The 14,585-nt window shown below is 46.8% G+C and overlaps 1 gene segment (V, D, J or C); it reads right to left on the bottom strand.

Annotated features, from left to right (window-relative positions):
* Window positions 1–11,630, bottom strand: part of LOC122487724 — a 33,284-nt gene extending 21,654 nt beyond the window's left edge. Inside the window, 2 exon segments of the C gene segment in view lie at window positions 10,907–11,224; window positions 11,320–11,630. Coding sequence covers window positions 10,907–11,224; window positions 11,320–11,362 — 361 coding nt within the window.
* Window positions 11,631–14,585: the final 2,955 nt, after the last annotated feature.

The following is a 14,585-nucleotide window of genomic DNA, read 5'->3' as shown; positions in this document are numbered from 1 at the left end:
GGAAGAAGCCAAGATGGCTGGATTTTCCTCCTGAGGCAACTGGCCCATCTTCCCTGCTTTCCAATAACTGCCATTTCTGAAGTGATCAACACCAGGCAGTTTCATGTTGAGGATGTAGAGGGGGGTAGACCAGAAGGCAATGGCCTACAACTAAGAGGACTGATTCTTCCTCAGCAAGACAGTGTGTCCTGGGAAGGAGAAGGAGAAGAGAAGGCAGCCATGGTCATTCTGGAGCAAGGTTCCCTGCACCGTCATCACTGCTGGGCGTTTCCTTACGGACCCTGTGTGTGTGCACGGGCATGTGTGTGCATGCGTGTGCCCGTGTGTGCTCGTGTGTGCATGTGTCCCTATGTGAGTGCGTGTGCGTGTGTGTGAAAGGGTGGCAGTTGTGAGGAGTGTGTCTAATTGGGGGAGCCCACACTTTCAGCTTAATTTACCTAAGGAATACTGAGAAACCGTAGTTGGAAGGTTTCCTTCCGATGGTGAGAATGAATTCATTGTTTCACCAAGGCACATAAGGTGGGGATTCCTTGGACACAGCAGAACGGTTCAGACGTCAGGGACCAAGAAGGGGGATGAATCACCACTTCAGACACATTCCTGGAAAATGTGTCTTGTCTTCATTAGTTATTTCAAACAGGGAAGAAAACAAAGGCAAAATTTATCTTTTAATTCATTATTTTAAAACTTTTGGAAAAAAATAGGTATTTCATTTTCTTATTTCTCATAAAACTGCTCACAATACTGAATTATTCTTATGTGAGGGGCACTTTGCTACAAATATGCTCATTTAATCCTCTCATTTCATCCTCACAAAGCCTACTAAGGGGGTGCTTTTATTATTTATTTCTTTATTATTTATTTATTTATTATTATTTCCGATCTTTCAGATGGGAAAAAGGAGGCTTTTGACATACAAGGCATTTGACCAAAGGTCTGATATGAGTAAGTGGCAGAACAGTAATTTACAGCAGAGGATCTGTATCTGGAACCCATGTTCTTAAACAGCAGACTTTATTTCTTCCATATACACTTATGAGAACATAATAGATTACGTACCACTCTGTAATAATAATGTGCCTACATGTTTGTGCACACAGGTATGTATGTGTCTATGCGTATGTATTTCTCTCAAGGCTCTAGAATGCACGGTTGAGGATTTATCACAGGAAGTACCCTGAATGTGCTTGCTCAGTACTGCTCCCTAAGATTCATCTATTCACACATCCGTTCAGCGAGTGGGTACCGAGGCTGCATTACCGACCAGGCACGTGCAGACCCTGGCGAGGTCACAGAACCACACACAAGGGTGCTCCTCCGGGCACTTGTATCCCAGCAGCACCAGCCTCCGTCTGCCTTCGTGTGGCGCAGCAGCTGGCCATCAAGTCCCATCTGGGACCGCAGTCGCCTGCCCTCCCTCCATCCCAGTCCCCTCGTCACGCGGCCTGTGTCACCCATACTCCCTGGAAACCTCAGGACGAATTGCTGAGGGTCCCTGACGCACTCGGCTGTTCTCCACAAGCCCAGACAGCGGCTGTCATCAGGAGGCAACGGGAAGCTGGCGCAAGAGGCTGCCATCCTGCAGGTGCACCTGGTGGCCGTCTGCTTCTTTTCCTCTGGATTCTAGAACTGAGGTACCTGTCAGGGAGCACGGGGCGGGGCTGAGGCTGAGGCTGGGACGGGGGCTGAGGTTGCCCACGTGCAAAAGGACCAGAACTGAAGAGAGGACTTGGGACCGACTTCCTGGCTCCTCTCATACATTGTACCCATTTGTCTGTGACTCCATCTCTGTTCTGTGGACTTTGTAAAAAAGAATCACAGTGGAGGAGACAGGGTGTCTCAGTGCTGCCAGTTTATTGTTCTCATCCAACTCCTCTCAGCCAGTGTTACAAGAGGCCAAGTTTTATCAGATGCTCCAGAACCTGGTTCATTTTTGTTGGTACCCATATGGCTAAGGTGGCGGATGCATGCTAAGTACTGCGTGTAAATGTGTTTATCCTTTGTTCCTCCTGTGGATAGAGATACTTCTGATTGTCATGTTGGCTACTAACCAGAAAGAGAGACAGAGACAGGGAGACAGAGAGACAGAGAGAGCACATAAAACAGATTTTCCTCAAAATATCCAGAGGAGGCATTAAGTAATTTCTTAAGGTTTCACATAATCTGAACAGATACAGGAACGAACTCATTCGCTCAGAGGAAAGTGACAGGTGGTTGCTGGTAAGCGGCCATGTGTCTACCCAGGCTTTGCCTCAAAGCACAAGGTGGAACCTGAGAACCCTGATGGCCAGAAGCTCAGATCAGTGTAAGGTGTGTGACGGCTGGTGTCAGAGAAGGAAATTGTGGGTCAAACCTAGGCCACCTTGCAATGCAATTTCTGAGGTTTCTGATCTGTCTGGAGAATATTCGTCGGGTTGTGGCGACAACATCCCATCAGTCCATTTCCAGACAGTTAGGTAGACAGGAGTCAGTGTAAACACACCTAGATGATAAAGACCGAGACTTGGCTATGTAGATAGTGATGGAGACAGAGACAGAGACGGGGACAGAGACAGAGATGGAGACAGAGACAGAGATGGAGACAGAGACAGAGACGGAGATGAAAATAAAGAGATAGAGACACAGATGTAGGCACAGGTATATCTTGTGCAGAGACAAACTGTTAAAAGTGCCTCGAGGCAGATTTTTCTAATTAATTATCTCAAATATTTTTTGCTAAGGAAAGGAGACAGAAGTGAGATTAAAGGAAATGCTGATAATTACTACCGATAATTACTCAGAGCTGCATGCTAAGCATTTGGATTTCTAATCTCATAACCTCACACCATCCCTGGGGTGGGTTCTGGCATCTCTGCTCCGCGGAAGAAGGTTCTGGAGAAGCTCCAGCTCACCTCCTCCTCTCACTGCACCCCCTTGGGTTACCAGGGTCTATGCAAATGCAGGCTTTTGTGGTTGTTGTTGTTGTTTTACCACATTCCCTATGACTGTTTCTCTCAAGGCTCTGAAAGGTAAAATTTGGTTCCTAGATTCAAATAATATTATTTTCGTTGGTTCTTGGACGATTCTTTTTGGACACTAGTTTATCTTTTTCAGCTCAGGAAGCTTCATAGACTAAGTTGTTTTGAAAACTCTGTACCTTGTCTACACCACTCTATGTAGTTACTTCCTCCTGAACAGGGTCTCCCAGGGCACAGAAGCCTCCTTTTTACTAATTAAAACACGGCACAAGCTAGGCAGAAAATTAGAAAAAGGCACTTTTTCCCAGGCTGACACAGCCCTGCTCACGGCATAGAGGGTGGTGGGCATGGGATGGATTGTGGTCCCCACTGGTGCCCCCTCCCCCCTCACGCAGGCACCTTGAGCAGGGCGCAGTGGTTAGAGCAAACCCAGGCTACACCTCTGGTGCGTGGCAGGGGACGGGAGCGTCGTCATTGCTGAACTCACACGTGTCATCTCTTCCTCCTTCTGATGCTGGAGGAGGCACTAAGCTTACCAACTGAAGACAGTTTCCTCTGGTTTAGAACAGCCCCTTTCAGGCTAGTTCTGTCTCCTTTGTCCCCTTCCTCCTCCTTCTGTCTCCCTGCCTCCTGCTGCCATCACTGCACCCGGGAGGAGCGTTAGTTCTCACAGTCTCCCTGCCGCCCTCTTCCAGCCCTTGGCCCCGCTCTCTGGATTCAGACTCTCCCTCTGAATTGTCCTATGCAGTTACCAGCCCCGAACCCACCCCTACCAACTCACAGCACACCGTGGGATGCAAAGCTCCCACCTCAGCTTCTCATCCAAAGCCTGGCTGCTGCCTCCTGTGGTCCCCTCAGCGCCCTGACCCTCTCAGAGATGCTAAGAAGCGTTATGGATCTCCTACCTGTGCAGCCCATGGGGACAGTCAGGGCTGGTTTGGGCTGGTCTGTGCCGATGTCTCCACTGTTGGTGGTGTTCCTCCAGGCCCGTGTTCCAGAAGCTCGACATCAGCCAGATGTTCTCAAGTTCTCCCTCCATGTGCTTTGGGTTTCTGTGGTAGTTTTTATCCTCCCTTGGATAAGACCCCCAGAGACAGGGAACCAGAAAATACATCCTCTTACTGTCTCCCCAACACATCACATCACATCCCAGCCCCGAGTGCTAGCCCTTCTCTGACCTGCATGCAAACTTGGCCGACTGAACACCCCCACTTCTCTGCATCTAGAACTCCTAGTGAAACTCTGTGTTCCCAGTTTGCCAGGCTTACCCAAAAATCTATAAATGAGATACTTGAAATATAGGGAAAAAAAACCCAACCATTTTTTTTTTCATTTTATTCTGACTTTCAAGCTCACTAGCTCATGATTAATTTTAAAACATGAGCTTGGGGAGGCCTGGGTGGCTCAGTCACTTAAGCTTTCGACTTCAGCTCAGGTCATAATCTCACAGTTGGTGGGTTTGAGCCCTGTGTCAGACTCCGGGCTGACAGCTCAGAGCCTGGAGCCTGCATCAGATTCTGTGTCTCCCTCTCTCTGCCCACCGCCCCCCCCCCCCCACACGCATGCACACACGCACACTCTCTCTCTCTCTGTCTCTCTTAGAAATAAATAAATAAATAAATATTTAAAAAACTCTTTAACAGAAAAAAATGAGCTTGTTTTGGGCACAGCTTCACTTTCATGAAACTAATTCTCATGGTTTTCCCTAAACAGAGGAAAGACTCCCAGGGACATGATGCACGTCTGAGAAGAAAACTCTACCAGCTAAAAACTTCCAAAATATCATCCTCATTGCGCATTTTGGTTGTTTACTGAATTCTGACTGCGACGTTTTAAGTCCTCTCCATGTAGTTGACCTATTATACTTTCTGCTAAAGCAAGTTTACAGAACAAAGAAGATATGTGATTTTTCTTACCCTTTTTTACTCTTCTAGCAGACTGGGTTCCGGGACAAACTGTCTGAAAAAGTAAGTCTTCCAGATTGTGCCCACTGTCACTCCTTAACTGTGGCTTCATGAGTGACCCTCATACTGTCCTCCCCAGGCCCTGCTGGGTGGGGCAGCAGGTCTGAGACAACACATATTTGCTCACAAATGCCAGAGTATGTTCTTGTAAAGTTAAGAGCACTAAGAGAGTTCAAAGTGACCCAACAATACATTGAAACAACTTGGACTGTTTGGAAATATTTCTCTTCTTCTCTAAAAATCAATTCTTCCCTCCCTGAAAGTAGTACATTTGAAGAATGTTTATGATGATCACAAGAGCTCTTGGAAAGACCCAACATCCAGCACTTTATCTGGCAGCCAGTGGAGCAAAGTGGGTATGAATTCAAATTTGTTCACTGTCAGCGCCTTCAGATTGAGCTTTTCACAATTACTGAAAATCTCTGGGCACCTAACTTCTCTCTGAGATAATCACACCATTTCAACATACACTGTCTCCAAACAGGAATGCAAGTCAATAGGAAATTATGTCAACCCAGACACCTGGGGCAGATTAGGGACATCTGTTTGGGTACATTGATAACCATGAGACTCCCTTTCCTCTCTCCTCTGATAACGGGGCATCACATAACAAGTATGTAAAGTGCTTAATACTGTGCCTAGGACATAGGAGTTCTCAGCAAAAAATACCTGTCATTAAAATCTTATCAGAATCACATTATATTTGTTAATTTTCAAAAAGAACCTAATTCTTTTTCTTGGCCGAGCAAAGAAAAGCAATCAAAGAAATATGTTGACCTATGGGCTAAAGATGCTAATTCTACCACTTTCGGGATATAACTGCAGATTTTGGTAATCAGTCTGTAACTTCAATTTAGAAGTTAAAAGAAAAGACAACAGAATTGCAGTAGATAGGAAGGGTCAGTTTGTGATCGAAACAATTATATGTCGACCTAAAGGTGGCAAGGGAGAAGAGGAAGGAAGGAGAGAAAAGATAGATCAATTATAACAAAGGTGAGAGGCTGGGTTGTAGTTGACATTGTGAAGGTGGAAGACAATTCTCTGGTCTCTTAATAAGATTTGGGATGGTTTCACTGCTGTACAATTGTTTATTCTATTAAAGGACGTCAGGAACACAGACTTGGAGTCATCATAATATTGTGTCAAAAAGCACTGTAATCATTTATCCACACAGGTATCTCTGTAAGTTATTAATTTTGTTTTACTTAGCTGATGACGATTTACTTCATAACTCAACAAATACCTGGAATCCCTGATCTAATTGAAGAACGACAGCATTACAAATAATCTACATGCTCCTCTCTGCTATGTTCATCAACTGAAAAGCATATCCTGTTCTGTTAGAGATGGGACCTTGGTGGTTTTGCAGAAAGTGAAATGAAAGGAACTAGATAAACTCTCCAACTTGTGTTATTTACTTGGAGGCAAATATAACCCACTTATCTGACTGTCTGCTTGATTTCATTCTTTTGCTCCAGTCCAGATGGACTGTCCGCCTCTCTTTACCTCGCCCTGGGCATTACGAGGTGGACCCTCATGGACCCCATGGGTGGGTTTCCTTATTCTCTGGTTGTTGTTTGGAAGCAGTCAGTGGAAGCATCAGGAGGAGGCTGGGAGGTGGGAGCAGAGTGAGCTCAGGGATCCCTCCCTGAAGGGGGTCTGCATCCTCGCAGGGGCCAACACATAGTGCCATCTACACCAGAGACAGAGGGTTAAGCTCAGGAAAACACAGGTGCGAGTGGAAGTGGCCATTCCCTTTTATACCAATTAACCCACGGGAAGCATTTATTTCTTCTCTCCCAGGACCCTGAATCCAAAGGCTTGGATGTCCATCTAATGCCCGAAAAAAATGCTTCTGTCAGGGGACATGGTGATGCTTCTTTGAACTTCAACTTCCATTGACCAACAGTCAATGCATATCAGAGGAAAGATGCCCATTAGCATAATCCCTGGGGACTGGGGCACAGAGCAAGGGGGGGGGGGAGAAACATGGTGTGTTGATCTTGGGGAAGAAACAGGTTTCACAGAATCCACGCTTTGTGCCCCACAACATCCACCCTTGTCCTGTTACTGGGAGAGAAATCTGTACCCCCAAAGTGGAGACACACAGAGTCCTACTTGAAAGTCTATCTTCTTCTCAGTCTCCAGATGAAGAACACGCGAGGGCAATTTTCTAGCAACCTTCCATGAAGGCTAGGAGATCGTGTTTCAGGCAGTAAAAGTGCCCAAGAACGTTGCTGAAGGAAACCAGGGTTGTGTGCGACAGTGTGTGTGCTTCTGCTGGGACCATCTCACTCCTGCCTCTGCGTCTGGACAAAAGTGACATAAGGAAACCAAGGAAGTTACAGCACAGCGTTAATGAGAAGACTGAGTATTTGTGCCACTGTGTGTAGTACTTGGTGTTTGTCCTCCACGGGGAAAAGACACACTCAGCCCAAGTACCTACTCCGATTCTCCAAGAACGGACCTGGTCTCTAAGTAGGCCGATGGAGTCAGTGGGGATCCGAAGAGAAAACCGGATTTTGTTTTGTAACAGAGGCAAAAGTTGTTGTTTGAGAAGAGGGGACAACAATGATCATGACACAGCCCGTTTCAGGCCTTTCTAACCATCGGATGTCACATGTTCTGTCTACGTGTTCAGTAATATGCAAGATTTTTTTTTAATTTTTTTTTTTCAACGTTTATTTATTTTGGGGACAGAGAGAGACAGAGCACGAACGGGCGAGGGGCAGAGAGAGAGGGAGACACAGAATCGGAAACAGGCTCCAGGCTCTGAGCCATCAGCCCAGAGCCCGACGCGGGGCTCGAACTCCCGGACCGCGAGATGGTGACCTGGCTGAAGTCGGACGCTTAACCGACTGCGCCACCCAGGCGCCCCTTGAATTTTATTTTAAGACCTATTTTTGAAAACAATTCACATGTTACTTAATATTAAAAATCTTGGGGCGCCTGGGTGGCGCAGTCGGTTAAGCGTCCGACTTCAGCCAGGTCACCATCTCGCGGTCCGGGAGTTCGAGCCCCGCGTCGGGCTCTGGGCTGATGGCTCAGAGCCTGGAGCCTGTTTCCGATTCTGTGTCTCCCTCTCTCTCTGCCCCTCGCCCGTTCGTGCTCTGTCTCTCTCTGTCCCCAAAATAAATAAACGTTGAAAAAAAAAAAAAAATTCAAAAGCAATGCAAGTTTGCTACGTGACAAATCAGGGTATAGAAATGACACCGTAAAAACTATCATGATCCCAATGTTTAGAAGTGATCCCTCCAAAGTTATGCCCTTTCCTCTACCCGGGGCTGTGTCCCTGAACCCATTCTGGGGGTGAACCATAAAAAGTACCCAAAAAAATAGTCAACATGGATTTCCAGGTGTGCCTAGAAATCTTTAGAAGTGTGATTTCTAGGAGATGACTCTGAGGTAACAGACATGACTTTTCCACAGTACTGGTGGGTGTGAGCAGTTGGTATTGGATATTGTAACTAGGAAAATTGTGATTTTTGAGGTGTTCTTGGACTTTATTCAGCATTGATTTGAAATTATAATGTTGCTTCTATTACTCAAAAGCATTGCGTCTCACCCACCTCAGGAATGGAACGAATGAGTTGAGCACAAATCATCAGGATTTTTCAAGCAGCCATCTATGCAAAGTCCTTTACCCTTGAGGTAATGTGAGCCCATCAGTATATTCAAAATATGAATCTCACTTCAACAGAGATAGAGGCCCTACTATACTCAGTCCTATATACTCCAATAAGATATGTTTAGTGTTTTCATGAATCAGCCTTGAAACAACCTTGTAATGAATAATCTTTACTTGAGGCAGAGCTGGTTGGCCTTTACTATGTGTGGTCAAAGTGTCCTGGGTGAAGCTCACGTTAGCCAAAAGGAGAAGGGCAGGAGGAGGAAATGACTCCAAACATAGACTTGTTTCCTCCTCTCCATAGGGGGTGTTTCCTCCCTGTACAAGGCCGCTGTCCTCTCAGGATGCACATCAAAAGCACAATGGATCCACGTGGAAAACTGAGATTGACATGGACTTGGGATCACTTCTCATGAGAGTGTCTTCATATTTATCTCACTTCTTTCTAACTAAACTATAATAATCAGATCTCAGAGTCACCCGTCTGTGGAGTCAGGCACTGAGAAGGTGCAGCAAGATGAGAGGGTTCGGTTGTATTAGGAAATGGGGAGGACAAATGAGGGGACCACCCCCCCAAGAGGGAGGGAAGGTGACTTTCTGCCCCCTCAAACCCTCCCCCCCTCACACACTTCCTGCACTTGCTGGAGGCCTTAACCTTGACCCGGGACTTCAGTAGAGGGTCCAGATGTTGTTTGGGCTCCTTCACAGACAGGCATGTCTTAAATATATATCTTCATCCACAAAAACAGAAGCTCATCGAGACGGAGGAAGATTTAGCAAATCTGAGAAACCAATTTACTTCCAATCATTTAGACTTCCCTTTCATTAATCATTTTTGCCAATGCTATTATGTCATATAAAGTTGGAATTTTCAATTGAAAATGCATTTAATTCAGCTTAGACCTCCTCAGAGAGCTTTATCTTCCCCCCACACAGCAGGGCCTTTCTGTTTGGGGCCAGAGAATCAGTAAATAGCTTTTCTTTTCCTTAATTTCTCTTCTTTCTTTTTTCTTTTTTTTTTTCTTTTGGTCAAGAGGTTGACTAGCTTTATTAGAAGTTAGTGAACATAGTGATATATTTTTGGCATAATTTTGCTTTAATACAAAAATCAGTCACACATTGTAGCAGTTAAACCTCCTCGCTTTACAGAGGAGAGAACAGAGGTCCAGGGAAGCTGGTCCCCAAATCCCATATGGAGTCACTTTCAAGGAGAAGGGGAAGGCGGAGGGCCCGGGGTCTCGTCCAGGGCCAATGCATGCACCTGCCCTGAGGATCATTTCCCCCGCAGGAGAGTGAGCGCCAGGCATGGGTGAGGGTGCTGCGAAGTCAGCCACACTGTTTCCTGGGCTTCTGATCAAGGAGTCTCTCTCCCTGCACAGGAACCAGCGGTGGGCGGGGCGGTAACTTAGAAACTGGAGTCCGGGGCTGCCTTCCAGTCTTGGTTTGCACCCATTTTGTGTGGAATCCCCAGAGAGTCTCTCGGCCTTGAAATTATTTGCACAATATTTTATTCCCGCATTCTTCATTGGATATGGTCAGATTCTTAAATCACCAGTCCAGCACAGTTCTATTCAACAGAAATAAATGTATTTGAGACACAATTTGAAGCAATAATTAAAAATTTGCAAACTGCTCCATTAAAAAAAGTTAAAGAAACAAGTACAATTTAAGACTATTTTTGTTTAGTGCAATATACCCAAAGTTTTATTTCAACATGCATCTTTTTTTTTATGCTCTCCAGAATATGATTTGTATGCTACACAAGCAGCCCATCACAGCGTGGACTAGTGCACTGGCTACATTTCTAGTGCTCAGTAGCCACATGAGGCTGGTGCCTGGTGCTTGTGGCTGCTGCCTTGAGCAGCTCAGATCCTGCTCCAGATGCTCCAGAAACACCTCCTTGGAAGATCTTTAGAAAAGTGCCTCTGGGGCAGGGGGGGGGTGGGGGGCTGGGTGGCTCAGGTTGCTAAGCATCCCACTTGGCTCAGATCATGATCTCATGGTTGGTGATTTCAAGCTCCGCCTGTCTCTGCTGTCAGCACAGAGCCCCTCTCTTGCTCTGCCCCTCGCCGGATCATGCTCAGTGTCTCTCCCTCTCTCTCCTTCTTTCTCTCAAGAATAAACATTAGAAAAAAAAAAGTGCCTCCAGACTGGACAGCTCCCTGGTTCTGCACGCTGCCCACCAGGGGCTCCTTAGCCTTCTGGGTTATATGCAGTGGACCCGCAGAGGGGGCGTGAGTGTCAGGGGTACTGACTGTTGACCCCAGGAATCCCCAGGGACCCAGCAACCCTGGGAGGTCTGGGCCTGGAGCGCCCTGGGAGAGCGAGACTTTTTGCTCAGGGAGCAGAGCAGGGCGCAGGGCTGTGAGCTTCCCAGGCAGCACAGTAGTACACGCCCTCGTCGCTCTTCTGCAGCTTCTTCACTGACAGTTCACAGCTGTTGCTTTCCTTGCCTTTCTTGGCATCGATTTTGTCCGCTTCCAAGCCCCCATACTTCTGCACATATAACCTTGACATGTCCAGCCTGAGGATCCTCTTGGGGGCAGTCCCCTCCTGGTGGAGGTACCAGTGGATGTAGCTGACATAGGCGCTGGCTTGGCAGGATAGGGTGGCCGAGCCGCCCACGCGCTCCACAACCACAGCCCGCTGAGTCAGGCTGATCGCTGCCACGCCACCTGCAAGGGGGACAGCGGTGAGATGGAGAAAGATAGGAGCCTCAGCTCACCCCGCACCAGGGTCACCCCGCACCAGGGAAGGAGTCGGGACCTACCTGGAAACAGGAGGGCACACAGGAGGGCGAGGGGACTCAGCATGGTTCTGCTTCCCCGCTGGTGGGGAGAAGCCCAGGGGGACCTCCCAGCTGCACCTGCTGGACGGAGACTGACTGGGTGGGTGGCAGAGGGCAGGTTAGGCTCTGAGCTCTGCTTCCCTGAGGCACCTGCAGGCACTGGTGAGAGAGAGGAGGGAGGGAGGAGGGAGGGAGGAGCCAGAGCAGGGACAGGTCTGACCACAAGGGGGAGAGGGACCACCAGTGGTCAGGGTGCTAAGAAACACTGAAGAACTTTGGTGCAGTAAGAGCACCACTAATAATAGCAATTTTTGATTGGACATCGACTTTGCTTGAGCAGAGCACTAATAGGTTTCTGCTCAGTGTCTCTTCCAAGGCTGCATGCCTAAGGCGAATCAGGTGGGATGACAGCCGGGTCTGGCTGGAGACAAATCCCAAGCCTCAAATGGCCACCTGGCACTCACAGAACAATGGGGGCGTGGCTTGCCCAGGGACGATGGGGGCAAGCAGAGCAGCAATGCCTGCCTAAAGGGCACCCCCCCCCCCAAGCTGGCACTGGAGCATTGACCCGAGGTGGCATCAGAAGAGTAAATGCCCTCACGTAACACGATAGCTGTGCAGTCGTGGGCGAGCTGTTTCTCCTCCTTTTCCTCATCTGTCAAAAGGGACCTCGTTCGTTTGCAGGCAGAGTGAACAGGAAATGTGAGCAAAGCTTGTAACCTGTCCCAGGTGCATAGACAAGGCTCAGGAAATGTTGGGGACAGGCGTTTCACCTCAACACTGGCCTGGGTGCCATCGATGATTTCTGGGATCCCCAGAGTGCAAAATTATAGGGAATATTATTGTTGTGGAAGACAGGGATATGTGTGAATGTGTGTGTGTGTGTGTGTGTGTGGCCAAAGGCAGAAGTCTGCGTTGACCCAAGTGGGGTGCGGACCAGGGGGCGAGACCAGGTCCTGAGGTTCCAGGGTCAGATCCTCAGAAATGGTAAAGGCGGGCCTCCTGAAGGGGCAACTGAGGAATGTGTCTGAAATGAAATTTTGAGAGATAAAGGGAGCATTGACTTGGACTGAAATGAAGCTTCCCTTTCAGTTATGCCAGGTATACCAGGGCCTCCTGGGTGTAGCTATGATAAATAGTTATGCTAATTATAGCCTGACCTCCTGGAGGGAGAGGGCAGTGAGGACATCAATTAAGGGGACTTGGCTGGGCTGGAGGGCTGGGTCCTCCAGCTCCCGTGCTCCTCTTCCTGGTAAAACTGGAGGGCAGACATGCTGAGCTATAACCAGGATTCAAAGCTAAAGTGTCCCAAAATGCAGGCTTTGAGGTTGTGCTGAGATGGTGAGGTGTTGAGTAGATGCTCTGCTAAAGCAATATTCCAGGCCCATCATTCAGACCCTCAGCAGTTGTCTAGGGCAGCTGTGCTTATTACGTGTTAAGTGGAAAAGAGAGTGACAACGGGGGAGACATCTGCACAGGAAAACAACGGGTGGAAAGAGTCTCAATATAAAAGGTGAGCAGTGTGGGTGGTGACAAATTGGGTGACATTTTTCTTCCTCCTTTCTCTATTTCCTAAATTTTCAGTGATAGGAAAATCTTACTTTGGGGGAGAAAATCTACAGCCTTCTATTCTTTTATTTAAACAAGTTTTATTTCACATTACCAGCATTCAAAAGTCCGTTTCTCTCAATGTTACCATTTTTGTTCAAATACTTCTCAAATTGAAGGCTCAGGAACTGTGGCCATGACCAGCCTTACTGTTTAATGAAGTCTGTCCCAAACCTCCAGCCAAATACTCTCTTGGGAGAACAATTTAGTTTAGTAGAACAATTTAGTAGAATGTGATGTCCTCTATATAAAGAAGGATAACCCATGGATTGGGGAATTCAGTGCCAGAGATTGGGCCAAGCTGGTTGCTTTCTAAATAAATACGATCAGCCTGAATTAAGTACAATGTAATTCTTATAAGCATTTATTCCTCATAACATGTCAAGGTAGTTATAACAACCCCATTTGACAAATCAGCTACTGGAATCTTAAAATGTTTCACTACTTAGGGTCACATAAGTAATGGAGTCTTGATTCAAATCCTACTCTAAGAAATTCCAAAACCCGTCACACCCTCCATTCCTTATACATACAACTGCATATATATGTATGTAATTTCTTTTAATTATAAAGACTATGGAGTCATGAAGAAAAATTCAGAGAGAATGCAGAACCCAAGAATTACTCTCACATGCCAATAAGCAAAGAGCATAAGTTATTTTTTTAAAATTTTTTTTAACGTTCATTGATTTTTTTGATAGAGACAGAGCACAAGTGGGGGAGGGGCAGAGAGCGAGGGAAACAGAGAATCTGAAGCAGGCTCCAGGCTCTGAGCTGTCAGCACAGAGCCCGACGCGGGGCTCAAACTCACAGACAGTGAGATCATGACCTGTGCCAAAGTCAGACACTTAACTGAATGAGCCACCCAGGTGCCCCCAGAACATAAGTTATTCTTGAAGAGCAGTCATGCATTTAACAGTGCTGGACCTCAGAACACAACAGAAATTCTTCTAGTACTTGTGAATTAATACCTCCTTTCCTTTTGTTAGAGACTAATTTTCTTTTTTTTTTTTTTTTTAGTTTTTTTTTTTTTTAACATTTATTTATTTTTGAGACAGAGAGAGAGACAGAGCATGAACGGGGGAGTGTCAGAGAGAGAGGGAGACACAGAATCTGAAATAGGCTCCAGGCTCTGAGCAGTCAGCACAGAGCCCGACGCGGGGCTTGAACTCATGGACAGCGGGATCATGACCTGAGAGAAGTCGGACGCTTAACCGACTGAGCCACCCAGGCGCCCGGGGACTAATTTTCTGAAGGTCATAACAGAAATCATTGGTGCATTAAATAATAACAACCACGCTTTTTTAAATGTCAAGCATTGTACATCTTGATTCCTTCCTTGCATTAAGTAGGGGTTCTTCATCCCATTCTGCAGATGAGACAGAGGCTTAGGGGGAGTAAGTAACGTACTTGAGATTGTCTAGCTAAGAGCACAGCAAGAACTAACTTCAAGACCTTCAGGTTAAGGAAGCACGTGCCCCAGGAAACCTGCTTGGATGTTTGTGATTCAGGGATTAATTTCTGTCCTCAATGAGCTGTTGCTTCAAATGTAATCTGTGATCTTGTTCTACTTCCTATTTTCAATAAGGAGCTTCCTGCATAAAATCTATGGTAGTTTGCTTGTTACTTACACTGACATC

The sequence above is a fragment of the Prionailurus bengalensis genome, chromosome A2 (genome assembly GCF_016509475.1).
Source record: "Prionailurus bengalensis isolate Pbe53 chromosome A2, Fcat_Pben_1.1_paternal_pri, whole genome shotgun sequence".
NCBI classification, from domain to species: Eukaryota; Metazoa; Chordata; class Mammalia; order Carnivora; family Felidae; genus Prionailurus; species Prionailurus bengalensis.
Note: the sequence above shows the minus strand (reverse complement) of the source record. Positions and strands in the feature narration are given on the sequence as shown.